The sequence below is a fragment of the Falco cherrug genome, chromosome 8 (genome assembly GCF_023634085.1).
Source record: "Falco cherrug isolate bFalChe1 chromosome 8, bFalChe1.pri, whole genome shotgun sequence".
In the NCBI taxonomy this organism is placed as follows: Eukaryota; Metazoa; Chordata; class Aves; order Falconiformes; family Falconidae; genus Falco; species Falco cherrug.
In genome coordinates this window covers 53,358,639-53,383,511 of record NC_073704.1, presented here as the reverse complement: position 1 = coordinate 53,383,511, position 24,873 = coordinate 53,358,639, and the positions used below count along the sequence as shown (strand labels likewise).

General features: G+C 58.9%; 1 protein-coding gene across 1 annotated transcript; it reads left to right on the top strand.

Moving 5' to 3' along the window:
- Positions 1-507: 507 nt before the first annotated feature.
- Positions 508-24,745, top strand: AFAP1L1 (actin filament associated protein 1 like 1). Its single transcript, XM_055718415.1, is given in 20 exon segments — positions 508-628; positions 15,095-15,223; positions 15,797-15,880; positions 16,234-16,331; positions 16,492-16,527; positions 16,529-16,604; positions 16,991-17,089; positions 17,796-18,007; positions 18,360-18,539; positions 19,256-19,342; positions 19,602-19,695; positions 19,842-19,994; positions 20,461-20,672; positions 21,096-21,241; positions 21,598-21,676; positions 21,798-21,912; positions 22,126-22,290; positions 22,540-22,718; positions 22,982-23,110; positions 23,504-24,745. Coding segments are annotated over 20 exon segments (2,313 nt in total). The 5' UTR covers positions 508-612; the 3' UTR covers positions 23,528-24,745.
- Positions 24,746-24,873: the final 128 nt, after the last annotated feature.

The following is a 24,873-nucleotide window of genomic DNA, read 5'->3' as shown; positions in this document are numbered from 1 at the left end:
GCCAGACAGACACTGGGCACATGAGGGACATCAGGAGGGAGCAGACAGGAGGGGTTTTGGGGGGGCGCAGGGACAGGGAGCGGGGTGGGAAGGGGGAGCTGTGCTTGCTCACCCCCTGTGCGTTTAGATGGGGGAAATTGCTCCGGATCTTTGCCCAAACTGAAGTTGCCCAAAGCAACAACCCCCGTGGGCAGGCAGGGGGGACGTGGCCGCCACTGGCCCCGCACCCTTCGCGAAAGATTCTGCCGGTGCTGCTGGGGGTGCTCAGTGCCCGGTGTGGGGCAGCACCGGGGGGAGATGCACGGGGTGGGGGGGAACCCCCGGACACCCTCGGCCGTGCAAGGGGTTGGAGGGAGGTGGGTGCTGCACACGGGGCGTCACCAGCCGTGGGGACAAACCGGCCGCCCGCTGGCGGCGGGGACACCCCGGGCGGCCCGCCGGTGCCGTGCCGGGCCGTGCCGGTGCTCGGCGCTGCCGTGCACCGAGGGAGGGGCGGGCGGAGCCATTGGCCGCCCCGCAGCCGAGACCCGGCCCCGCCGGGCGGCCGCTGCCGGTGACACTCGCCCGCCCGCGCCTCCCGGGGCGGCCGGTGCTGCCCGCGGCTCCACGACCATGGACCGTCTCAGCGGTAAGGAGGACCGGGACGGGACCGGGACCGGGACCGGGACCGGGACCTCGACCGGGACCGGCATCCCCTCACCCTGCCGTGCGGGGTGGAGCACACCCGGCATGGTGGAGAGGGGATGCCGGTCCCGGTCCCGGGGAGCTGGGGGTCGCACATCCCTTCCCAGCCGAGTGAGTGCAGCTCACCGGATCGATGTGGGACCCTGCCACCTGGGTGCTTTCGCCCCCCATGAGCCTTGTGGCAGGGCCAGCTGGGACACGAACTGGTGCCAGTTTCCCTTTGCTGGTCAGATGGGTGAAAAGCTGGTGTCTCGTAAACAAGTCTATGGGGTGTAAGCGCTTGTTAGGGAAAATCATGGTTGTGGAAAGGGAGGTGACTGGTGTTTCCAGATGGAGCTGATTGGATCCAGAGAGCTTCCCTAGCTGAGGAAGATGCTGGTGGTCTCGTAAAGCCATGGAGGGCCTGATCCCCACCCTGCTGGGAAGCGGCTGCATTCCCACGTGTGTGATTCTTGCCTTCAGCTTGTGGCATCGGGCTCACGTAGCTGTTAGGCTTTGATCTGGGATATGAATAAACCTGCCAGGGCTTTGGGCCAACTTTGCAGAGAAGGTCCTGGCTTTCTGCTGGAGCTGGCAGGTCCCTGGAGGGAGCAGGGGAAGGCTTTTGGGGGCATTGCTGCTTGCTGCTGCTGAACAGTGGCTTTGGGCTGCAGAGGAGGCGCAGGTGGTGGTATGGTGTGGCCTGGGAGTCCTGGCCCTTGATCAGTCCTCAGGTGCTACAGAAGCACCAGCCAGAAATGATAACACGGGGGCCAGGGGCATCACTCCAGCTCTGTGGGCTGGACCACGCTTCAGTCCCAGGATGGTTCAGGCAGTGCTGTGTCTGCAGCTCTGGGTCAGCACCAGAAAGACCCGAGGGTCAAGAGTTCCCTTTCCCGATGTAAAAGGATGGGGTGGTGTTTCCGCAGTGGAAGCACAGTCATGAGGAGTTTGACTCTTGGGCTGCAGCTCATGGTGTCAGGGCTGGGAGAGCGGTGTCAGTGCCCAGCGGCACAGGAGGGGACAGGGACGACGGTGACAGGGACAGCCTTCCCCCATGGCTGTGGCTCACCCTGCCTGCCAGCAAGACAGGGTGGCTTTGCTAGCTCAGAAGGGTGCTGCTGCAGGAGGGGGATTGTCGTCAAAAGACATGCAATGCCAGAGCTGTCCTTGAAGGCCCCAGAAGACCCCCTTGATGGGGAGAGAGCAGATGGTCTTGGCTTCCCCATTCTTCTGCTGTACAAACTGGTGGGAGTCTACCCTGTTTGCATCCCAGCCCACACTAAAAATCAAACCTGGGACCTCACTGCAGGAAAGGGCAGGAGGTGCCCGGCATGCTGTGGAAACCATCCTGGACTGTCACAGAGATGGAGAGCATGGTGTGGCCACTCCATGGGGAAAGCTGCTCTGCTGTTTTATCCCTCTCACTGGTGTCTGCTATGGTAGCAGCAGCAGTGCCTGCCTACTTTGCTTTGAGCCTTGTAATGGATTGCAGTTGGCACTTGGATAGGTCTTTGCCAATGTAAACCTCATCCAGACCCTCCTGCTCGTCACGCAGAGCTGCTGGATCCCTCTGGGGGGCTGTGGCTCATGGAGGGAAGGTGTGGGGGTCTCACCAGGCTCCCTTTCCCAGCACAAGGGGTGCTGGGTCTCATGATGGGTAGGAGCTCTGTGCCCCATTCCCAGCTTCTGCCTGCTGACAGCCCCTTTCCTTCACCTGGAGCTCTGCTCAGGCCCTGCATGTATCCTAACTTGCTCTTGCTTTAAGATCTGCCAGCTTCTTCATCACTTTCTGTGCTCCATCTGAGCCTGCTTGCTTTCCTCAGCAGGCTGGGCAGCACCTCGTGTGGGGCTCAGCCTACACCAGCAGCTAACCAGGGGAACTGGTGCCCTCAACTGCTTGTGGAGTTGTTTCAGGTTGTGCTGATGGAGAAATGCATATATGTGTGATCTGGGAGGTGATCTGTGCCAGGAGCCTTTGCTCTAGCAGGGCTGTGCTTGCACATGGCTTCTCATCATTAGTGACTTTTCCCTGACCTTTTGTGCCACCAGAATTTAGGTCCTGCACCAAACTTATCTGGGGTCTAAATCCAGCAAAGCCAGTGGAGATGTGTCAGGGATAAACTTGGCTCCAGCTTGCCCACAGGAATGGGGAGGCCATGGGGTTGGTGGGAGGGAGGCCAGATCATTCCTGACCTGCTGCCTGCGAGCTGGCAGCAGGAATCCCACCCGCCCTGCGAACATAGCCCAGTGGAAGGGGGTGCAGTGGGTGAGAAACACAGATCGGGCCAGCTGTTAGTGCGCCAGGCAAGTGCTGAGCTCTCCCCCGCATTGCAGCCATTCCTTCCGCTGAAAACTCAGCTGCCCAGGCCACCGCCTGTTTATAGCCAGGGAGCGTGTGGGGAAGGGGGCTGAGCCCACCGCAGGCTGCCCTGGCCCCACCATGCCAAGCAAAGCTGGGTGGGAGGGCAGCCCCAGGGATGCTGATGCCGAGCAGAGCAGGAAGGCACTGGAGTTCTTTGCCCCTCTGCATCTTCCGATAGCCTTCTGTGTGCAAGGCCGAACTTAACAGGGGGAAATGGGTCTCACTGTAGGTACTGGATCTCTGTTGAAGCCAGCCTGGCTGCTCTGGAGGGACACAGACCCGCCCTGCTGTGCGCATCACAGATGCCTGCTGTGTCAGGGACTGCTGGAGAGGGGAGGGAGCAGGCTGGTGCCCTTAGTGACTGCTGCAGGGGTAGTGTCCTCCAACCAGGGACCCTGGGGACTGTCCTATCTGCCTGAGCTGTCTGGAAAACCTGCCTTTTTCCCGCGTTTGCTCTTGACCTGGAAATGCTGTTTTCCGGCACAAATGTGCTGAGCTGCAAGGCTGACGTGCCCTTAGCTATGGAGCAGCACCGAGCCCCGAAGTGCCTGAAATCCCCTGGCCTGCAGCCGGTGGGTAGCTCTTATCCCAGCCCAGGAAAACTTTGTTTAAGGTTTTGAAAAAGTTGTCTCATCTCAAACAGTGGGAAGGCTCTTCAGAGGAGGACAAGGAGCGAAAACTGGGCTGGACTCAAGATTTGCCTGTTGTTCAGTAGCCAAATAACTTGCTGGGAGCAGAAGATAACGATTTAGCAGAGTGAAGGCTTGAAGTGGTTTCTGGCATCCCAGGCTCAAGTCCTAACCCCTTAACCCTTCCCTACACCAGCTGCTATCCGGTCTGGCACAGCTAAAGCTCTCCCCTGAGAAACACACATCTTCTGGATATAAGGAACCTTAAAATTAATGACACAACTGTCAGCCCTGCAAAATATCTATTAGATGTCACTCTTCCAGGGCAGCAGCAGGACAATTGGGTTGGAAGCCTCCCAAGGAGCTCTGCATTGTCTCTGCCAGCCCAGCCCCACCGCCATACGAACGAGGGGCTGGCACCCCCTGCCAGGGCACCGGCGGGATGAATAGAGCAGGTCCTGCCACCCGCGGTGAGGGCACCCACGCAGCCACCAGCAGCCTGTCTTTTGTCACCCTGCGGCGCTGAAAGCAGAGGCATTCGGAGAGCTCAGGTCCCTCTGCAGATGCTGTGCTGGCAATCTGCAGCCCCCGCAGTGGGGAAGGATGAAAATAACTTCTTTGGCCTTCCCTCCCCCAGGGTCGTGTCCCATCCCGTGTCCCCCCCCCCCCCAGCAGCATGGCTGCTGCACTCCCTTCCATTTTTGCTCCTGATATGCCTCCCATCGCATCAAAGGCAGGCTCTTTTACATTTCGTAACAGTTTGGAACGAAAACAGATCTTTGCTGCAAGGGATTTCCATGCTCAAAATACTTTTTTTTTTGTTTGAAGTGGGTTTTATGTGCATGTGATCCTGGAAGTGATAAGGGGAAGCTCTGGGAGACGCTGGTATTCTCTGATAGCTGGCAATTAACAGGAGATGTGTAAGGAGCAGCTTGAAGAATGAGTTTGACTTTCTTCTGGGTTTTTTTGAACATTAAACCCACCCAATTCGGTGATGGGGGAACAGCCCCTTTTTGGCTCCTCATCCATTGGGTTCAGCCTCCCATTTTATGTGGTCCCAGTGTCATCTTATACTTTGGGAAACCGAGGTTTTAAAGGACAGAGCCAGGAATAGAAGGTAGGTAGCAACAGGTCTGATAGCTGGCTTTTGTGTCCTGGAGTTAAAAGCAGATATGGTGAACCAGTCCCAGCACTGACGGAGCCATTGGCAATAACCAGACCAGTCACATCTTCCCCTGTGCTCAAGCTTGTCCTCTTTCCTGTGGGGATAAACTGGCTTTCCTGCTTCTCCACCCCCGCCCCGCAGGGGTTAAGCGGGTAGGAAACGCTGCTGTCGGTGGTGGCCTTGCTGCTGCACCTGATGCTCCCGGCAGAGCTGGGCAAGGGAAGGAAACGGAAGGGCTGTTCTCAGCTGAGAAAATACACTTATCCTGCCCTCCGAGGGTCCTCCGGGGCAGCACGGCCCCAGCCCCCAAATGCAGAGACCCTCTGCCATGCCCTGGCTCAGGAACATCGCTTTCCTGCAGGGACAGGGCTGAGGTAGCCACTGCGAGGGTCCCGGTCCTCTGCCAGGCAGGGGGGACTAGTGCCCAGCACAGGTCCCGAGCTCCTGGGCATTGCCAGGGGCAGGGCAGGGATGCTAACGCAGGAAGCTGGATGCTAGTCTCCCTCCTCCCGACTCTGTGGAGATATTTCTCCCACAGCGGGTCTGTGGTTTCTCCTCCCACTGCTTCTGAAAAGAGGGGTCCACATCATGCAATGCAGCTGAAAGCATTTGGGAAAGTGGAGCTGGCTGGTGGCTAATCCACCAGCTCCTTCCTGCAAATCCCATGTCATCCCTGCCCAGACCCTCCTAGGTGAGGGTCCTGTACCCCCCTTTGCTTCTGAGGGTCAAGGCACAACCACCTCGTATAACTTTTCTTCCTAGAATGTGTCTCCCTGACCAGCCTCCCCACGTCTCGCTCCTGCAGGTTAGGTATTGCATCCGAGATATTTTGGATCTGTGCTTCAGGGAATGGGGATGTACAGGACACAGAGAGCAGCCTTTTGGGATGCTGCGAGCTTTTCACCTCTGTCAGTGGGGCTGGGGTGTCCATTTTTGAGACTGGGGGGCTGGAGGACCCACCCAGCCCTGGGTGGTAATGTGGCCGTGCCTGCCTGGGTGCAGGGCAGTGGGGGGGGCATGCCTGCAGGAGAGCCGTCATCAGCACCTGGGTGCTGAGTCAGTGGGTTCCCTTCCCAGCACCATGCCTGCAATTTGCTGTAATTCCTGCTGTCCTGGAGACTGAGGTTTGGTGGAGATGAAGGGCTACAGAAAGGTGAGAGCTGCTGTCACCCCCAGCTCCAAGAGAGCAGCAAGCAGGAATGTATGACCCAGGGAGGATGCCCGGTGCTCTGCCCGCCGCCGACGGTGGCTACAGGGATGGGCAAAGGGCTGTGGCACCAGTCCCAGGGCCTCTCCTGATGCTGGAGGCGAGCCCAGGCCAACCTGCTGCTGTCTGTGCTGTGGAGTTTGTTTGGAAAAGGCCGACACCAAAATTTTGGTTGGAGAACACACAGTTTATTCTGGGTTCTGACTAATCCTAACATCTCCCCTCTGCCTGAAGCTTGTTTTTTATACATTACTCAGCAGGTCTCACCCCTGCCTGACTATTCCTTTAAAGGGCATCTCAAACCTCTCTTTTTCATTCATTATTTAAACACATTCTCTAGCCAGCAGCCTCTGAGCCCAGCTCCCTGGCTGGCCCAGCAGAGCATCCTGCCATACGCTCACTGAGGCTGGCACTGAGGTTTGAAGCATAGCCTGGAAGTACTGAACCTGTTCCACATTTATTTGTAGACTAATTGTGTTGACTGGGCTGAGCTGTGGCTGGAAACAACTCATACTCCTGGGGCTAGGAGCCCCCTGAGGTTCAGGAGTGCAGGGCAGGCAGAGGGAGGAGGCTGCCAGTGCCCTGCCTGGGGATGCAAACAGGGTCACTCAGCAGCATCTCACTTAGGTGCTTTTATTTGCTCAACTTCTTGCTGTGCTCGGCAGTAAGAAAGGACGATTCAGAAACCACCCCCTCCTCCTCCTCCGGGGTGGGGGCAGCTGCAGCCTCTTTAGGTCAGAGGGGTAAAGTTTGCTTTTGGTGAGCTAAAGCAAACCACCAGAGTCTTCTCCAAGAGGTGAAGAAAGGGCTGCTAAGCCATCAGCAGAGGGGGAGCAGCCCCTGGAGAAGGGGTCCTGCTGCAGTACGGGGCACTGGAGGGTCATTATCTGCCTGGGTCACAGAAGGTGTTTGTGGGTAATTTAATCAGCCTGTTAATTATTACCTGTACCACTTGTGAAGCTGCTCTGCTTTGATGCAAGCTGCTGTGAGGAAGGACGTACCCTGCAGCCCAGCAAGGGCTGCCCTGGGTGTTTCTTCCAGCAACCATACCAGTTCAGAGAGCCTTGGCCCTTCTGATACCCTGTGGCTGTGTTGGGGGCTCCCTGGGGAGGTGACACTCCTCTGTGAGTCACTGCCCCAGGGGACTGGGGCACCAAGCAGAGCACGCCGGGTGTGGATGCTGCAGCCCTCAGGGAAGGCTACGGCACTGGGCATGTGGTTGCTGGAGCTGAGCAGGAGATTTTTCACCTGAAGCCATGCTCTGCATGTGGGCATCACCAGGAGACCCTCAACCCAGCTTGGGGCTTCAGCTGCAGAGCAGCACCCCTCCCTCTGGGCCATGCTGCGAGGGATGGGTTGCTGGCAGAGGGCTGGGTGGGAAGGGAACTACCATGATCCCCTTGTCCTCCAGCTTCTCTTTTAATCCAGTTTTATAGAGAAGAGGCTTGACTGGCCCCACAGCAGTGAGCAATGGTTTCTGCCATGTGTGAGCTGGCAGGGGCGTGAGTGTGGGTGGGAATCTTTGCCCTTTGCAAGCTCTGTCAGCCTGTAATTACACTTCTTTCTATTCAGGACTCCTGTTTTCTAGTTTAAGACTGTGAGGAAGATGTGGAACTCTATCTTCTCCAGAAAAGAGTGCACTAGGATAGGGATGTTTGGAGTCCTGCTTCTGTGTCTGATTCCCTTGTACCTGGCTGGGTGCATTGGGCAAAGCACCAACCCCAGGCATGCACTGCAGCTCCCCTTGCTCCTCTCCCCATTTTGGGATGTGGTGTGGACTCTGAGAAACCCCTTCTGTGCAGAGGGCCAGGGTGAAGCAGGAAGACTTGAGGAGAGCCTGGCTGAGAGGTGGCCCTGCCGCTTGGCCCCAGGTTGGACTTGCTTCTCGGCTGGTCTCTGCTGGAGCAGGCAAGCTGCTGGGAGCAGGGCCACGCGATAAGGCTTTCTGCAGAGCTATTTATACTGAGGAGATGAGCTACTGCTGGCAAAGGAGCTGGGCCAGACACAGGACCCTTCACACAAGCACTGCTGAAAGTGGCTGAGCTGGCCGTGCCACTGGAGCTGTGCTAGGAAAGGAATCCCTCCCCAAACTGGTGTCAGCATCGGGGTGGGCATCTGGAGCAGATGGGGCCGCAGATGAAGGAGGTTCAGCAGGCACAGCCAGGGCAGTCTTCCTGCTATTTAAGCTCTCTGGTTGCTCATCTCCCTGTCTCCCAGGGCTGAAGCAGGATGGGGGGGCCCTGCAAACCCTGCGGGCTCCTTTGTGTAAGGGGGGAAGCCAGCTGGGGTCTGCACTGTGAGGGAGTGCTGGCGGGGGGACCTTCTGCTTCCTTGAGCAAGCAGGTTTCACGTTCATCTCCCGGGACTGATTTGCCAAGGTTATCAGCTAAGGATATTAGTTACTGCAAGGTCACGGTGTTGAGAGCCCCAGGATGTGTGTGTCCCTGCCCTGTCTGCTGCAGCCTGGCTTGGCGGGGCACTGGGTGTGCTGTGGGGAGGTGGTAGCGAGGTGCTGGGAGGTTGGGGTTCAAGTTAAAAGGTTTGAGCTCACCTTGTGCTGTGCAACATTCAGGGATGCTGCAACGCCTGAGTTGGGAACTGCTGGGGTGCAGGGACATCTGCCAGGGTCCTGGGGCTAACAGCAAGGGGGTTAATCACAGCGAGGGGTGAGAAGAGGCACCAGCTGGGGCATTTGGAGAGCCAGGAGGGGTGGAGGGCTCCTGGCTATGCAGGAGCCAGCCCCAAGCACTCAGGCTCCTGCTGACATTGTTGGATTCAGAGTCAGAGGCGCTTCCCCCATCCACCCCACTCAAGGGGCCCTTGTTTCCAGGGAGGAGATGATTCATGTGCATTGAGTGGCCCCTTAGCAAATCTTCCACTGTTACGGGATGTTGCCAGAGCCCAAGTGTGAGCATTCACAGTTGGCTGTTCTCTAAAAACCCTCCGGGCTGGAGCACACCAAATTGCTCCGTAGCTGTATGGGGGCAGCTGCACTGGGAGGAGGAGGTACTTTCCAGGCTGGCACCCCTGGCCCCACCAGCCCATCCCAGTCATCCCAGTTTGCCCCACACCCAGCTGGTGATGGCTGGCTGGGAAGCTGAGCCTGGCTGGCAGGGATGCCCTGCTTGCCCCTGGCACCTCCCAGGGGCTCAGCGCTGCCCTGCCCCTCTCCTGCCTGCTTGGCAGGGCGCTCCTCCTGCCCGCACCGGAGGAGCGGTAGCTGCAGGCAGGGTGCAGGCAGGCAGCAAGTTTGTCCTCCTGTCTTCTGCACAAAGGAACAATTCTGGGAGCCCTGCGCCACCCCCGCCGAGGCACTTCCTTGCCGGCTGCATGCCTGCCTCCTCCCCATCGGAAAGAAACCTCCTTAGGAATGGGTATGGGAACAGGAACTGCCCCGGGAGCTCAGCAAAGAGCTCGGGAGGCCGTGGCCTTCCTCGGGGAGCAGTGCTGGGGAACGCTGGCCCTGCTGGGGTGGGAAGCAGCATGCTGGGGCTGGAGGGGGCTGTCAGTACCCACTTCGGGCATCATCCCTCTGGTGATGCCCACAGCCCGTGCTGGGGGCAGGAGGAGGCTGGGGGCAGGCAGCGAGGTATGGAGGCGCGTCCCAGCGCCCGGGTGGCTCTTGCAAGTGGGTCGACATCAGCCTGTGGAGAGGTCAGAGTGGTTTGTGTGCTGCAAGCAACTCCTGCAGCGCTGGGTCTGTTTGTCCCACAGGGTAGGTGACTTCTCTGCAGGGCTCCTCCTGGGGCTGGGGCGCCTCCACCACTGTCACTGGGTGCTGGGGTAGCCCTTGACTATGCCCCCTTCCCTGGCCCACTCCCCACCTATTTATGGCATCCCAGGAGCTATAAACGTTTGTTTACTGCTGGTGGTGGTTCAAAGCAGCCCTGCGCAGGCAGCAGTGTCCCAGGGCCCTGCCCGCACCAACAGGAAGGATTTATTTTTGCTTGGTTTTTATTTTAGTTACAAACAATGGCTGTTACATCCAGCATCCGACTTCCCCCTGCCCCCCCCCAACCCCAGCCTTCACCTGGTGTTGGAGGAAGCATGGCTGGGGCAGGCAGAGGACAGGGGCCCCAGTATATCTCCCACTGCAGCAGCCTCGCAGCGTTAAGATGCTGTGAAACAGCATCTCCCCTCCTCGGGGCTCTCTTCCAGGCTGCAGACCAGCTTTGCTTGGGGTGACAGCTCCACGTGCATTGTCTTATCCCTCCCCCTGCAAAAGCTGGGTCTGTACAGCAGGAAACTTCTGCTTTGGCTTGGCTGGAGCCTCTTCCTCCTCCTCCTCCTCTTCCTCCTCTCTGCAGGTTGCTGGAGCAAGTCCTGATTTTTGCTCCTGTGATGGAGCAGAGGCCAGGGAGGGGGAGATGGGCTCTGCAGCTGCAGGCTACACCCAGCCTCTTATCTCCATGCTGTGGAAGCAGGTCCCTGAGGCGGGGGAGTGCTCATGGGGTCTGAAAATAGAGCTGGCCTGGGTGCAGAGTTGAGAGAGGTGGTAGGGTGCTGGAGGGGACACAGCTCCTCTGCCAGCAACATGCCTGGTGCTGCTTCTAGGGCAGACTTTAGCAACAGAGGAAATGCTGCCTTGTTGTCCTGAACGGCAGCAGCATCCTAGTGCTGGTGACCCAGCTCACCCCATCCCAGCAAAGCTGCCCTGGGTCCCCAGCCCATCCAGCCCAAGTTAGCTAATGCTAAAGCCATCTGCTGCCACAGCTCCTGGCCTTACCAGGCTCAGAGACCTCACTGACACCTCCTCATCCTGCCACGGCAGTGAAACAGGCTGCAGAAGTGGAGTGGAGTGAGTTTCTGGAAGGGGATGCTGGTGCCTCTCCCTGTCCTGCAATGTCCGTGTCCGAAGCCTGAGCCCAGTGGAACAGTACAACCCCACAAGATTTCAGCTGCAAGAAGCTCCAGAAGAAAGCAGCAGGTGGAAGCCATTTGTTAGCACCAGTGACAGGCTCGAGGCTGGAGGTGTCCCACCAGTGAGGCAGTGGCTCAGCAAGTGGGGGACGCAAGGTCCCTTTTTGCCTGCATCACCTGCTCAGCGCCTGCGGCCACTCTGCCATGCTGCCTTCCCCCCAGAAGCCCTTTGATGTCCTGCTGTCCCCTCAGTTCCTGGGCTCCACGGTTTCACACAGAGGTTGCCAGAGCCCCTGCGGGCAGGGCTGTGCACTGACACCAGCACCCACCGTCAGCACATGAGCCCAGTCCCCTGCCCGCCGTGGCGTGGGCACGAATACCCGCTGGTGCGGGGTCTGTGCTCACTCCTGCCAGCTATTGCAGAAGTAACGTGCTGGCCCTTCATCTCCAGGTGACCCTGGGTTGGTCACAGTGGCCCCCCCCTCCCCTCCCCTCCACAAAGCAACCCTGAAGCAATCTCCCCTTGCTTCCTGCAGTCACCCCATTAACCTTATTTAGGCTGGAAGCCTAACGAGCGTAGGAAATTAATTCCTTCCCTTTCTCCACTCCCCCAGGCAGAGGCTGGGCTCAGCAGGCTCTGCACACTCCTGGGATCACAGGCCTCTTTGACTGCCCCCCCCCCGCCCCCGCCCCTTGTATTTTGGAGGATGTTTAACAAGGGAGATGGAGGGGACAGCTCAGCTGGGGGGAAACAAAGGCGCCTTCAGTGCTCGCCCCGCACCGTGCTCCGTGCGCCCCGGCTCAGAGCTGGCGCTTGGGGCATTGCGGATGAGCTCACCCGCCTGCCATGCCGGGCGACAAGCCTCACTTATCAGGCACTCTCGTTTCTTGTGCACAGTAAGGTCTCCTCGCCACACATGCCACCTGCTTTGTCACTATTAATTGCAATCTGCTTGCAGTTTTGCCCTCTGTTGGTCTGAAGCCTTGACACAAGAGCTGGTGGCTGTGATGGGAGATGTCCTGAACACAGCAGGGGATGGGGATGCTGGTGAGCGCCATGGCCTAGGTTTCTGTGTGTTTTGGGAAGCTGATGTAGGGAATGTGCATGGTCCTCATCTCCTCTGTGGGAGCTCATGGCCAGCTGAGAGCCTGCTGAGCTAGGGCAGCAGGAAGATGGGTGTCTCCGAGATGCTTGCAGGCACTGGGCAGACAGGGAAGCATCTTGCTTTTTGTTCCAGCTGCTTCCTTGCTGGTCCCCTGCCCTGCCAAGCCTCTCAGGGGAAGATGCTCACTTGGCCTTGAGACCACCGCACTGCTGAGCAGGAGCCTGTGCAGCACCAAACATCCCAGGGAGGATCTTCCCCTCTTCCCTTCCTGCCTCTGCAGAGGGACAAGGAGAGGGCCATGGGAGCTGAGTCCTCGCCCTTGCTCATCATGCACATGAGGTTCTCATATGGCCACAGCAGGTCCCCAACCCGGTAGGTGCATGCTGGAGGGGGGCAGCAAGCAGACCATCACCAGGACCTAGGTCCCACGGCTGCCTGTCTGCTGTCGGATGTGTTTCCAGCTCAAGGAGCAGAAGCCCCATGCCCCCTGTGGTTGTCCTCTCCTTCCCTGTGGGCTGGGGGATGCTGCCAGCTCTCCAGGTTTGCTTGTTCCTTCTGGAACTGTGCTGAGGCTTCACCCCCTGCCTGGGGAATACCTGTCCTGGTTTGGCCTGCCCATGGGAGATGGGCACCGGCAAAACTGCTTTTGCTGAAAGGGCTGAGGCTGCTGTTTAGCTTGGCACTGGGGAGGGAGGAGGAAGCAGAAGGTCTGTGGAGATAGAAGCCCATCAGCTGGGATGGCAGGAAGAGACTTGTGAGCCACATCCTGCCTTGCATCCTGGGGAGGCAGAGATTTGGGGCTGGGCACGCTGCCTCCTTGCCCAGAGGCTCATCTTGGCTGGGCGCTGATCCGCACCAACCCACTCATGTTGGGCTTCCCTTCAGCCAAAAACCTTTGAAACAGCAGTTGGTTTTACTGCACTGGCGCAGCAGTGCCAGCCTGCTTCCACCAGTCCTGTGAGACTCGCTCCGTGCCATGGCTTGCAGGTGGACACCCAAAATCCTGGGTCAAACCTGTAGCAGCCCAGTTTTTGATGGGTGTTGGGTAGGGTGGATATGGTGTTTGGATAGGGCCCAGCAGAAGCTCATTAAAAAATATGGGTAATGAGGATCCCATCAGCTGCAGCAGCACAGCTTCCTGCCCTTCCCCTGGGAAATATGTCCCATGCCAGCCCTCGCTGCTGCCCAGCTCTGCTCTGCTGGGCCCCTTTCCCTGGCAGAGCCCGGAGGAGCTGGAGTGGGGACAGGTACAACCTGAGCAGGGTGTCCCTGATGCTCCATGCTGCCAGGGCACACAACCTCCCCTCCTTGCAAGCAATCCCCATCAGTCAGCATGTCCGAGCTGCCTCTGTGGCCACCTCCTCCCCGGGAGACCCAAAGCCAGCTGTGTGCTGCCCCAGCTGTGCCGCAATGACTTTTTGTCGTTGCCAAGAGAAGGGAACCTGCTCACGCTTGCACTGGAAGAAACAGCAGCTTCCCCACACACACACCCCCCAGCCCCTCCATAGTCTCCAGGGCTGTAGGTTTGCTGGTGTCCCTGAGCTTGGCCTCTCCAGAACAGGTCGTCTCCTGCAGGAGCTACCCCTGGATGCAAGTGGAGCTGGGCAGGTGCATGGTCCTGGGTAAAACAGGAGCTTGGCTTTGGATCCACCTTAGTTTTGTCTTATCCTGCTCAGAGAAGATAAGTACAGGAAGACACCTGGGATGAGGATCTCGGTGACCATGCAGAATTGAGGCTGTGGGAGCTCATGAGAGATTTGGAGTCCAGAGCTTGCCTTGTTCAAGTCCTTCCCATCCTTCCCATCCCTGGCCAACACGTTTTCCCAAAGCTGCCAGTCAGGTGCTGCCAGCACCATAAATACTGCTTTTAGTGATGAATTTCTTTTGTAGCCCTGCTCTGATATGCAAAAACCCAAGTGTGTTCTGGAGCCTTGCTGCCCAGGTAACCCCACAGCTGCACTGTGCTTTTGGTTTGTAAAAACTAACCCATGAGTCAGCATATCAAAGAGAAGACCCACAATTTTATGTGCTGTGCCTGTGATCGTGATTTGCAGTAAATCGTCTTTTCCTGCTTTTTGCTGGGCTCTCCCTATCTCCCCTGCCTGGTTCTACCTGCTGGGCTGATGCTGTATTCAGGTGTAGCAGCAGGCCAGGAGCTGGCGGGTACTGGGATCCCATACACTGAGAAGTGGATGAGCGGTGGCTTCTGGTGTGGTTCCTCTTTGCCAAGATTTCAGCTGCTCTGACCCTCTTGGAAGTCTCTGGGGCTGTGTGTGTTGGACTGAGGCTCAGCTAACACAGAGCTGGGTGGGGAAAGCCCCTCCTGTGCCGCAGTTCCTGTCCCATCCCCGGGGGTCTTTCAGGTGCCTGTGTAGGGCAGGGACTGTCCCTAGGGGCAGTGACTCCATGCCTGGAGGGAAGAGTGGAGTGGCCTTTGGGCAGTGTGGATGAGTTGAGATGATACAAGGGAAGAGCGACAGCAGGGCAGGGGAGCTGCTGGTGGTGAGCGTGGGGAGGAAGGCTCTAGCCTGTGTATGAAGACCCTGTGGAGGTGGCACTGGGCTGGGGGATCATGGGCGGTCTGAGCACAGCAGGGGCATATGAATATTCCCCAGCAGGCAAGGGGTGGGAGGATGTCTCCCTGGGCAGCATTGCCAGGTGGCTCTGGAGATGGCATCCGTGTTTCCTTTCCTTCCTTCCTTCCTTCCTTCCTTCCTTCCTTCCCTCCATCACCACCCAGTGCCCATCACAGTGGGGGGACACCAGTAGCAGTACACTGTCGGGCAGACAGAGGTGTGGTTTTATCTGCATGGAACAACGTGTGTGCTGAGCCCTTTGATAGCAGTCCAGTAACCTGCAGAGCTGGTGTTTCCATTCACAGGCTCAGCAGGCTGCATCCCAGCGTCTGCGTGCAAGTGGTAGAGCTTGTGCGTGGAAGGAGCACATATGCACTTAGCAAACACCACCTCAACCATGCTGGACCAGCTGGCAAAGACCCCCATCCTGGGCTCTTCCATACATTCCAGACCCTTCAGCTCTGTCTTAACCCCAGCACCCTGACACCACCCTGGGTGACGGGCTTTTTCCTGCTCCCCCCAGTACTGGACCAGCTCGTGCCAGAGCTCAGTGTCTTGCTCAAGCTGCTGGACCATGAGTACCTGAGTGCCACCACACAGGAGAAGAAGCTCGCCGTTTCCACCATCCTGCAGAAGCTGCAGCCACCCTCAGGTCTGTGTCCTGCTCCTGCAGTGCCCAGTGGCTGTCCCCAGGGGCAGTGGGTGTTCCCAGCAGCTGCCCCAGGGGGTCCTGGCCAAAACCCCAGCAGGGCAGGGAAAAGCTTCTGCAGGGCAGGGATGAGCTGCCTCTGTGCCCAGCACCCGGCACCTGCTCAGCCCCCTCCAGTCACTTTACTCCCTACGCTTGCTTCCCAGCTTCTCCCCGCCCCGGGTGCAGAGTCTGGCGTCAGCCCTGCCATGGCTGCAGGGGGGCTGCTCCCTGCGGAAACGCTGCTTCGCAGAGGTCTTCCTGCCAGTGGTTTCTGCTGAGTGCAGGGGTTTCCGCTGGAAGGCCAGGAGGGCTGTGCACCTGGGGCTTCACAGCCTCCCCACCTTCCTGCCCTCCTTGGGGCGGGGGCAGCATCCCTGGTGGCTTCTCCCCTCCCTGCACGCCTGCTCCAGAGGTGACACAGCGGGGTGAACTGGCCTGTGTCCTTGGGCTGGTGTTTGTGGGGAGGAGGAGTGCCATTGCTCACCCCGGCCGCCCTGCCCACCCTTGAGCTGACGGCATCCCCCTCACTCCTAGGGAAGGATGTGGACTACATGTATGTCAACACGGCATCCCTGGGCAATGGCACCAGCTTCGTGGAGTCTCTCTTTGAGGAGTTTGGTATGTGTGGCCAACTAGGAGTGATGGCCCAGGGGTCCCACTGGGTGGGTGCAGTGCTGGTCCTGGTGTCCCCGGTAACAGCAGAGGCTCTTGGGGCACCCCAGGGAAGGAATGTGAAAGCTGTGGCCTTGTGTCTGGGGTGGGCATCATCACCCCGGGTGCTTGTTCCTCCTTCCCTGTAGCTGTTTGGCAGCTGGCCACAGGGGCTCCATGCACCACCTGTGTTTACCAGTGGTGCCCATCTCCCAGCACCTTTCCAGTGAAGGGCCATGGGGGTCCCTGGAAGGCATGGCTGGGGAGGCCAGCTGGGCAGTTCCCTGCTCCCTTCACTCTCTTCGCTTACCCTTGGGCAGATTGTGACCTGCGGGATCTCCAGGACATGCAGGAAGAGGATGGGGACACCAGTGATGGCGTTGGCTTGGAGCTGGCGAGGAGCCAGCAGGCAAAAACTGTAAGTCCCTGAATGCCAGCCTGCGAGGTCTGCTCTGCACCTGCATGGGGAGGTGGCGGTGGCTGGGGCTGGGACCTCCTCCTGTCCCTTACCACAGTAGCTGCTGGGACTCTTGACCCTCTCCACTGCCGGGCTAACACCGGTGGTGTTTCTGCTGCAGGTTCCTGTGGACCCTGCTCCACCGCTGCCCACCACCCCCCCCGCCCGAGGATTACTACGAGGAAGCCCTGCCCCTTGGCCCTGGCAAGGCCCCCGAGTACATCACCTCCCGCAGTGAGTCCCACTCTGCACCAGGGTGTCAGGAGGGTGGGAAGAGCCCCACAAGCTGCCCGCTGCATCCCCCTGCCTGCCTGGCAAAGCAGGCAGCCTTTTGGCAGGCATGACAGCTCGTCCTGGGGAAGGAAATGTCGCTGCTCCCACCGGCATCGCTCAGTCACACTCCCTTCCCATTCTGCTGTGCTGTTATTGCAAGGAGTTGTTTGCTCCAGCTCAGCTGGGAAGGCGTGATGTGGAGAGATCAGAGCCATGGGGGGACCGATCCTGAGATGCCCTGGGAGGATGTGCTTTGCTCTGCCCCAGCTTGCAGGCTTGCTGCTTGGAGCATGGTTGTGGGGGAAAACAGGTGTAATAGCCCCAGCTGCCCTCTGATTCCTCTGCAGACAGCTCCAGCCCTCCCAACTCCATTGAGGATGGCTATTACGAGGATGCAGACAGCAACTACCCTGTGACCAGGATGAACGGGGAGCAAAAAAACTCCTGTAGGTATCCCAGTGCCCTCGCCAGGGAGGGGAGAACTTCAGCAAAGTTCAGCCCCGAGTTGGGGACTTGAGCACTGGGCTGGGAGCCCATGGGGTTGAGGCTGGAGAACCTCTTGCACGTCAGAGAGCTTTTTGCTGGGCAAAAAGCAAGGAGCGTGGAGTGCTGTTTGTCATGCAAGCCAGAGCCGTTGTGCTGTGGAAGGGATGTAGTCAGTGCCATGTCTGTCACCAGCGTGGGGAAGGGATGTCCCTGCCTATGCAGCTCTCATGCCCTGCATGAGCTGCCCTTGCCACAGCAGAGGAGGACTAAGGCAGGGATACCACTGCAGAGACCTGCTCCTCCGTGTGCAGGAGGTGTGGGGCAGAGGGCCAGCAGCTGATCCTCTGTTGCAGGTAGAAGGTTTAATCCAGGCTTTCGAAGTTTGAGCCTTGCAAAGAAATAAGCCAGCCCAGGGATTCGGATAGATGCACCTGGGACTGGCATTTGGCCCACGAGCATCCTGCCTGGTTTGGAAGGGAAATGGAGATGGCTGGGGTCAAAGTGCTGCTGTCTTCAGAGGATGACATGGAGTCCATCCATCCCAGCACCCAGCGCAGGCTCTGTGCTGGAGCCCTCTGGGCATGGGGAGCCCTGGTAGAGTGCGAGCGTGCCTGGCAGGCAGGGCCCCAGGGTGCCATTCGGGGTGACTCGCCTGCTTCCTTCCAGACAATGACTCCGATGCAATGAGCAGCTCTTATGAGTCGTATGATGAGGAGGAGGAGGAGGGGAAGGGCCAGCAGCTGACACACCAGTGGCCGTCAGAGGAAGCCTCCATGAACCTGGTGAAGGATTGCAGGATTTGTGCTTTCCTCTTGCGCAAGAAGCGCTTCGGACAGTGGGCCAAGCAGCTCACCGTCATACGGGACAGCAAACTGCTGGTGAGCCCAGAGCTAGTGGGGGACACAAACCCATTGGTGGGCTATGAGGGTGGTTGGGTCCAAGCTGAAGAAAAATAGCACTATCCAAGCCAAGACCCCACCACAAGGCTGCCGCTTCCCTGTAGCACATACAGAGACTGCCCTCACTTCCCTTGCAAACAAATGGAGGGCTCCCTTTTTTGGGATTCCGTGGAGTGAGAGGGCACCCTGCAGCCCTCCACCACCAAGGCAGTTGTAGAGACTGAGCCACCTCTATCTGTGCCACCTGTGAGGGACCCCAACTCTGCCCAGCACGGCAGTGGGACAGGCAGGTTTTGGCTGAGCCCTGAGCAATTCTCTTTGCTTCCCCTAGTGCTACAAAAGCTCCAAGGACCGACAGCCACACATGGAGGTGCCTCTGGGCACCTGCAACGTCATCTATGTCCCCAAGGACGGGCGGCGCAAGAAGCACGAGCTGCGGTTCTCGCTGCCCGGGGCTGAGGCGCTGGTGCTGGCGGTGCAGAGCAAGGAGCAGGCTGAAGAGTGGCTGAAGGTACCACAGCTGCCCCACACTTCACCTGGGGGGCCGCAGACTCTCCTTGGCATCCTCCCTGGCTGAGCTGGGGAGGGGGCTGCCTTGGGAAAGGGGTGCAAGACCTCCCTGGCTGAGGTGGGGAAGGGGGCTTTGTTCCTGTCTCTTATCAGCTGGGGGAGGGGGTCCTGGCCAGCCACTTCCAGGGCCTGGGCGTCTCCGCGCTGATAGCCCCCACGGGGTGGGGATGTTTGCTCTCCTTCTCTTCCCCATGGCCCTTTCCTGCCTTTGTTCAGGGGCAGGAGGCGGGGGCCACAGGGAAGGGGCCATGGTGGGAAAGGAGCCTCTGTGCACACCACAAGCCTAGCTGTTACCCCAGATGTGGGAGAACAGGTTTATTTTACGTGGCCAGGGCAAGCCACACTGCGCCTGACTGAAACAGAAGGTCATGAGGTGTCTGTGCTGGCAGCGACGAGCCCAAGTTCCTCAGCTCTGAAATTTCCAAAACCTCTGACAAAATCTGCAAAACTGGTTGCCGTTTTGAAGGGGCCAAGGTGTGTGCAATCCCCCAGGCAAGCTGGGCTTGTGCCCCAAGCAGGGCTCGCTGTCCTGTCCTGCAGAGACCGGGACCTCTCTCCCCATGGTTCAGCCCCGTGAGATGGAAGTGTACTGAGCTAGGGAAAGTAGCCCCGGCCCTCGGGTCTGTTTTAAATGGCTGCTGGGGCCTGTCTCCGCAGGTGATAAAGGAAGCCAGCAGTCCGGCAGCGGGTGGGATGGAAGCCCCTACCTCCCCGGTGATGCCGTGCAAGATGGACCTGGATAAGGTAATGGTTTCTAACTGCCCTGCCGAGGTGCTGCGTGGTGGCTGAGCCTGAGGAATGTGGCTGGGGGAGCACTGAGCTCCTGGTGCTGCGTCAGGAGTCCTTCCCATTCTCACAGCAGCTCTGTGGGACCGATGGGGCTCCCCTGATGCCAGGGACACCCCAGCCTTGCGCAGGAGGGACAAGCGGCCAATAGTGGCCTTTGCTAGGGGCTAAACAGGGGCACACTGCTGATGGGGTGCCTGCTCTGCTCCCCCCACAGCGGCTGTCGCAGGAGAAGCACACCTCCGACTCAGACAGCGTGGCGACGGGTGAGACCAGCTCCCCAGCGGCCCGCAGAGAGCCCAGTGAGCACGGTACAGCCCCTTCCCCAGCCATGCAGGCTGTCCCCCTGGCTGGGGCAGCCAGCTGTGTGCACCACAGCTGGGGAGCATCCTCTTGCAGTGAAGGGGGATGCCGTGACACATGCCAGGGGCACACAGCTACCCTGTTCTCCTTCCAGGGAAAGGCAAAAAGAGTGGCTTGGCTGACCTGAAGGGCTCGATGAGCCGGGCAGCAGGGAAGAAGATCACCAGGATCATCAGCTTCTCCAAGAAGAAGCCTTCCCCTGAGGACACACAGACCTCCTCCACTGATGAAGACATCCCCTGCTGCGGTTTGTGTGGGCCGGGAGCAGAGACAGGATTCAGCTCATGTGGGGCTGGGAGCAGTGGGAAGCTGGCATCCTTCCCCCCAGCCTGGCTATACAGGGGGCAGGAGAGGGGTAAAAGGGGTGGTGGGGTTGGAGCAAGCTCACTGAGCTGCTGGATGGCTGTGACACTGCCTCACACTGTGAAATGTTGCCCAGTCTTGGGTCTGCAGATTCCTGTGGTGCATGGGGAAGGGGCAAGGGGTCACCTGTGTCCCAGAAAACAGGGCCAGGTGACTATGTGGCACTAGGCTGGCACCTCACCTGGCCCAGGGTGTCCCAGCTGGCTCTCTCTGGGGAAACTGAGGCACAGAAGGACCAGCTGAGTAGGGAGCCATGCCATAACCTCTGGGCAGCCATGTCTTGTTAAAGCCTGCCCAAGGTCTGGCTGAACAGGCGCTGAGACCCTTCCCTCGGCTCTGCCACCCCCCAGGCTACCTCAGCGTCCTGGTTAACCAGTGCTGGAAGGAGCGCTGGTGTCGCCTGAAGGGCAACACCCTCTACTTCCACAAGGACTGCACCGACCTGCGGACCCATGTGAATGCCATTGTCCTCCGGGGCTGCGAGGTGGTCCCAGGGCTGGGCCCCAAACACCCCTTCGCCTTTCGCATCCTTCGCAAAGGGCAGGAGGTGGCTGCGCTGGAGGTGAGCAGGCAGCAGGGCAGGCCGGGTGCACCGATCCAGTGAGGGGGGTTGCCAAGCTGGGGGAGCATCTCCTATGATGATCAACACTTGCATGCAAGCAGTGCCTTGTTTTCTCCTCTCCTCACATTCAGGAAGCCCAGGGCATCATTTGAGTGAGCCAGGGGCAGCCACAGGTATTTGCCAGCTGGAGGCAGGGAGGAGGCTGGCAGGGCTGAAGCAGGCAGGGTACAGGGGGTGGCAGCTGGTTTGGGCCTGGGACCTCCTGCATGTGCCTTTGTACTTTCTTTTGGACCCTCCTAAGTCTTGCACATATGCTTCGTGTCAGAGAGTGCTCCTCCACAGTGGGGCTTTGCAATGGGAGGCAGGAGCAAGGGCAAGGGGCTGGGAGCTGGGCACGCACCCCAACCCTTTTCTTTCCTGCAGGCAAGCTGCTCTGAAGACCTGGGCCGCTGGCTGGGTCTCCTCTTGGTGGAGACAGGCTCGCAGACAGCACCGGAGGCCTTGCACTATGACTATGTGGATGTGGAGATGATTGCCAACATAGTGACAGCCGTGAGGCACTCCTACCTGTAAGGCTGTCCTCCTGCTGGGCCACGGGCTGGGGAGGGGCTGTGCTGGGGGCAGAGCCTTGGGCTGGGGATGGTGACCCTCAACCCTGTGTGCTCCTTAGGAAAGGCATGGGCTGAGACATGGTTTGTGCTGTGATCTTGGGGAGAGCCAGTGTCCCAGGCGTTGGTGGTTCCCAAAGCAGGGCGGTTTCCCTTGGGCGGGATGGAAAGCAGGTGTGTAGGGTAGAGTAGGGTAGGGTAGAGCACTCATGAGCAAAGCCGGGAGAGCAATGCAGGAATCCCTCAGAGATGGAAGGGCTCACTGAGGAGCTGTCAAGGATGCCCTGGAACGGAAGACCCTATCCCTCTTCCTGCAGGTGGGCCAGCTCTTCCCAGGATCACCGGCCAGACCCCTCCCGTGTGGTGTACGATGATGTCCCCTATGAGAAAGTTCAGGTGAGTACAGCTCCATGGCTTGCCCTCTCCCTCCACTGCAGAAGATGACCTGGGGAGCCTTGGCCAGGCTGTGATGGCCCTGCAGGCATTTCACATGCTCTCCCTCCTGTCCCTGCCGCAGGCCGAGGAGGAGCCAGGGCGGCCAGCAGGAGCCCAGGTGAAGCGCCACGCGTCCTCCTGCAGCGAGAAGTCACGGCGGGTGGACCCGCAGGTGAAAGTGAAGAGGCATGCATCGAGTGAGTGGGGGACCTCAGCCACAAAGCTCTGTGGGGAGACCCTGGCCAGTGCAGGAGGATGCTGTTTCCCCAAGGGCGTCTGCAGCCAGGCTGGGGCTGGCTGGCTCTGGCACATGGGTGATGAGTTGTGCTGCCCCAGCTCAGCTGGACCGCAGGTGACACTGGCACAGCCGGGGCCAGAGCCTTCATGAGGGGTTCCCCTTGTGCATGCAGATGCCAACCAGTACAGGTACGGGAAGAACCGGGCTGAGGAGGATGCCAGGCGATTTCTGACAGAGAAGGAGAAGCTGGAGAAGGAGAAAGCATCGATCCGCAGCGAGCTGGTGTTGCTGAGGAAAGAGAAGCGAGAGTTGCGGGAAGCCATGAAGGGCAGCACGGGTAGGTTGGTGCCATCCAAGGGCTGTGGCTGCTCGAAGGCACTGTGGTGCAGGGGGAGGGCTGCAGAGCTGGGGTGGGATGGGGATGCTGGGCTGGCCACGGCATTGCGGCCGCGCTGGGCTGGCTGCCGCGTGCTGCCGGGCTGGCAGCTCCATCTAGCGTCCCTGTCCAGGTCGATGGGTGGCTTTTCCATCCCCATGGCCTCACGCCCGGGCAAAGGCGCTGAGCCGGGTGCGCTTCTGCAAGCAGGGACGAAGCTGCAGGACCTGGAGCAGCGGGTGGTGGAGCTGGAGGAGCAGTGCCGGCAGAAGGAGGAGCGCCGCGTCGACCTGGAGCTCAAGCTGACAGAAGTGAAGGAGCGGCTGAAGCAGTCGCTGGCAGGAGGGCCAGCCCTGGGGCTGGCTGTGACCAGCAAGGCTGAGAATGGGGTACGCATCTGTTCTTCCTCGCTCTTGTAGCCCCAGCTTCCTTCAGCAACAGTGCTTGGGGTGACAGGGGGAGCAGCACGTGGGGAAGAGGGGGCGTCCCTGCTACTTTGTCCCATTGTGGACAGAGGTGGGAAGCAAAGCATCAATTAGGTTGGGCCACATCAGTTTTGACTTCGTGACAGTTTGTGCTTTTATTTTTCCCTGGCTGTCCTTGCTCCCGGGTCTCCTAAGGCCTCTTTCTTCTCACTCTCCGTTTTGCACAGGAAGCTACAAACAAGTCAAACGGGAACCCCCCTGAGCACCTGGTCCCTGTTAACTGTGCAGCTGAACTGAGGAAGAGAAGTCCCTCCATCCTCCCTGCCAACAAGGGAAACGTGCTGCGGAAGGCCAAGGTCCTGTTTCGCTCTCCCTCTCCTCCCTGGCCCCATGAGAAATCTTGGCCTTCATCCTGTCCCCCCTCTTGACCATGAAACCTGGGGACTGGGGATGCTCCCTACCCCAAGAGGAAGGAGTATTGCCAGGGTCCCCTGCATCCAGGCTGACCCAGCACAGTGGCACTCACTGCTGGCATGAGCCCAGCTTGTGGGGAGATCTGGGGGGACAGGGCTGGGGGAGGCAGGGGGAAGAGCAGCACTTCTACAATGCCTGGGGCAGCAGTGACCCCAGCCTTTGAAGATGTTGGAGCTGTCCAAAGCCCCCAGTAAGGAGGGATGCCCTTGAACGGCTCAGTGCTCGCTTCTCCAGTGTTGTGTCCTCATCCTCTGCTTTTTTTCATTGCTCTGCAGGAATGGGAAAAGAAGCAGACTTAAGCCGGGCTGCGGGAATGCTTGCCAAGCCCCTGACAGACACTGGGGCTCATGGAGGAGCTACAAGCCCCCTTTCTCCGAGGCGCTGGGAAGGTGCTGGGAAGGCATGGGGGAAGAGATGCTTTCCCACACCCCACCAACTGCAGCACCATCTGCCTTTACACTATAAACCATGGGGAAGGGGGCGGGAGGGGGATTTGGGAGGCGGGTGGGAAAGGGGAGTCCTTTGTGGATCAAGGTCGAATACTACTGGGAAATCCATTTCTGGGGGGAGCCTCCTCCAGGCCAGGAGTTCAGCACAAGGTGTGTGTGCCCGTGGTGGTGCATAAGGAAATGGGGGAGAGCCCAGGGGCTGGCAGTGGCACTGCCAAGCAGGTGCTCCAATTTATCAGGATCAGTGTGTGCCATCCTGGGGATGCTGGGGGTCAGACTAACACTTTCCAAAGCAACCACGGACTTGCTGGGTTTTTTTGGCCCCCTCAGCGTTGGAGTTCACAAACTGTTCAGGACTGGATACTTTGGAGACGCCGATCATTTGCCCCGCTTGCTGCTCACAGCTCTGCAGGATTTCATCTCAGGGTTTCGCATGTCTCAAGCTTACTATGCCTCAACCAAGTGCCCTTGTCCAATATTTCCTTCTTGTCCTCCAGGCAGAAAGGGTGAGGGCACGCTGGCTTCCTCTGGGAATGAACAAAGCTCAAGTGTCAGCATCTGAAAGCAGATTAACAGTGGACACCTTTCAACCTTGCTAAACAGCTTAGAAGTGCCACAAAGGGCTGAGGCTGGAGGCAGCCTGGCTCTCTCTGCCCTAGCCCCATGCTAGCTTTCGGGGGAGCAGGGCAAGGGACAGGGTTGTCTCTGGGCCAACAGTGCATTCACACTATTGCTGCTGGAGTCAGTCAGTTTGCCAAGGCATGTGATCAAAATGGAGCGAGGGGAAGTTTAATTATTTTTTTTTAAAAGGTGCTTTCAAATGCAGGATAGGAACAGAAAAGAGAAATAGAGGAAGGTCATTTAGCAGAGGCAGAAACAAGGGACAGGAATGTAAAGGAAAGACCCAGGCTTTTGTGCTGGGAACAAGGAAGCGGTCCCATCACCCACTCATCCTAATGACTGCCACAATTAACCTTTGGAGCTCCCTCTTTCAAAGCCCTCTTGTTAGTAACTAGGTAAGCAGCTTTTAATAAAAATGCTGGCGCTGGCCGGCTGTAGGGAAGCACAGTGGGTAAACCACTCCTGCTCACAGTGAAATGGGCCAGGGTGGGCCTGGGGTGGGCTTGGCACCCCTGCAGCAGTGGCTGCCAGGGCAGGCAGGCTGGGTGAATCTCATACACTGGGTTAGTGATGGC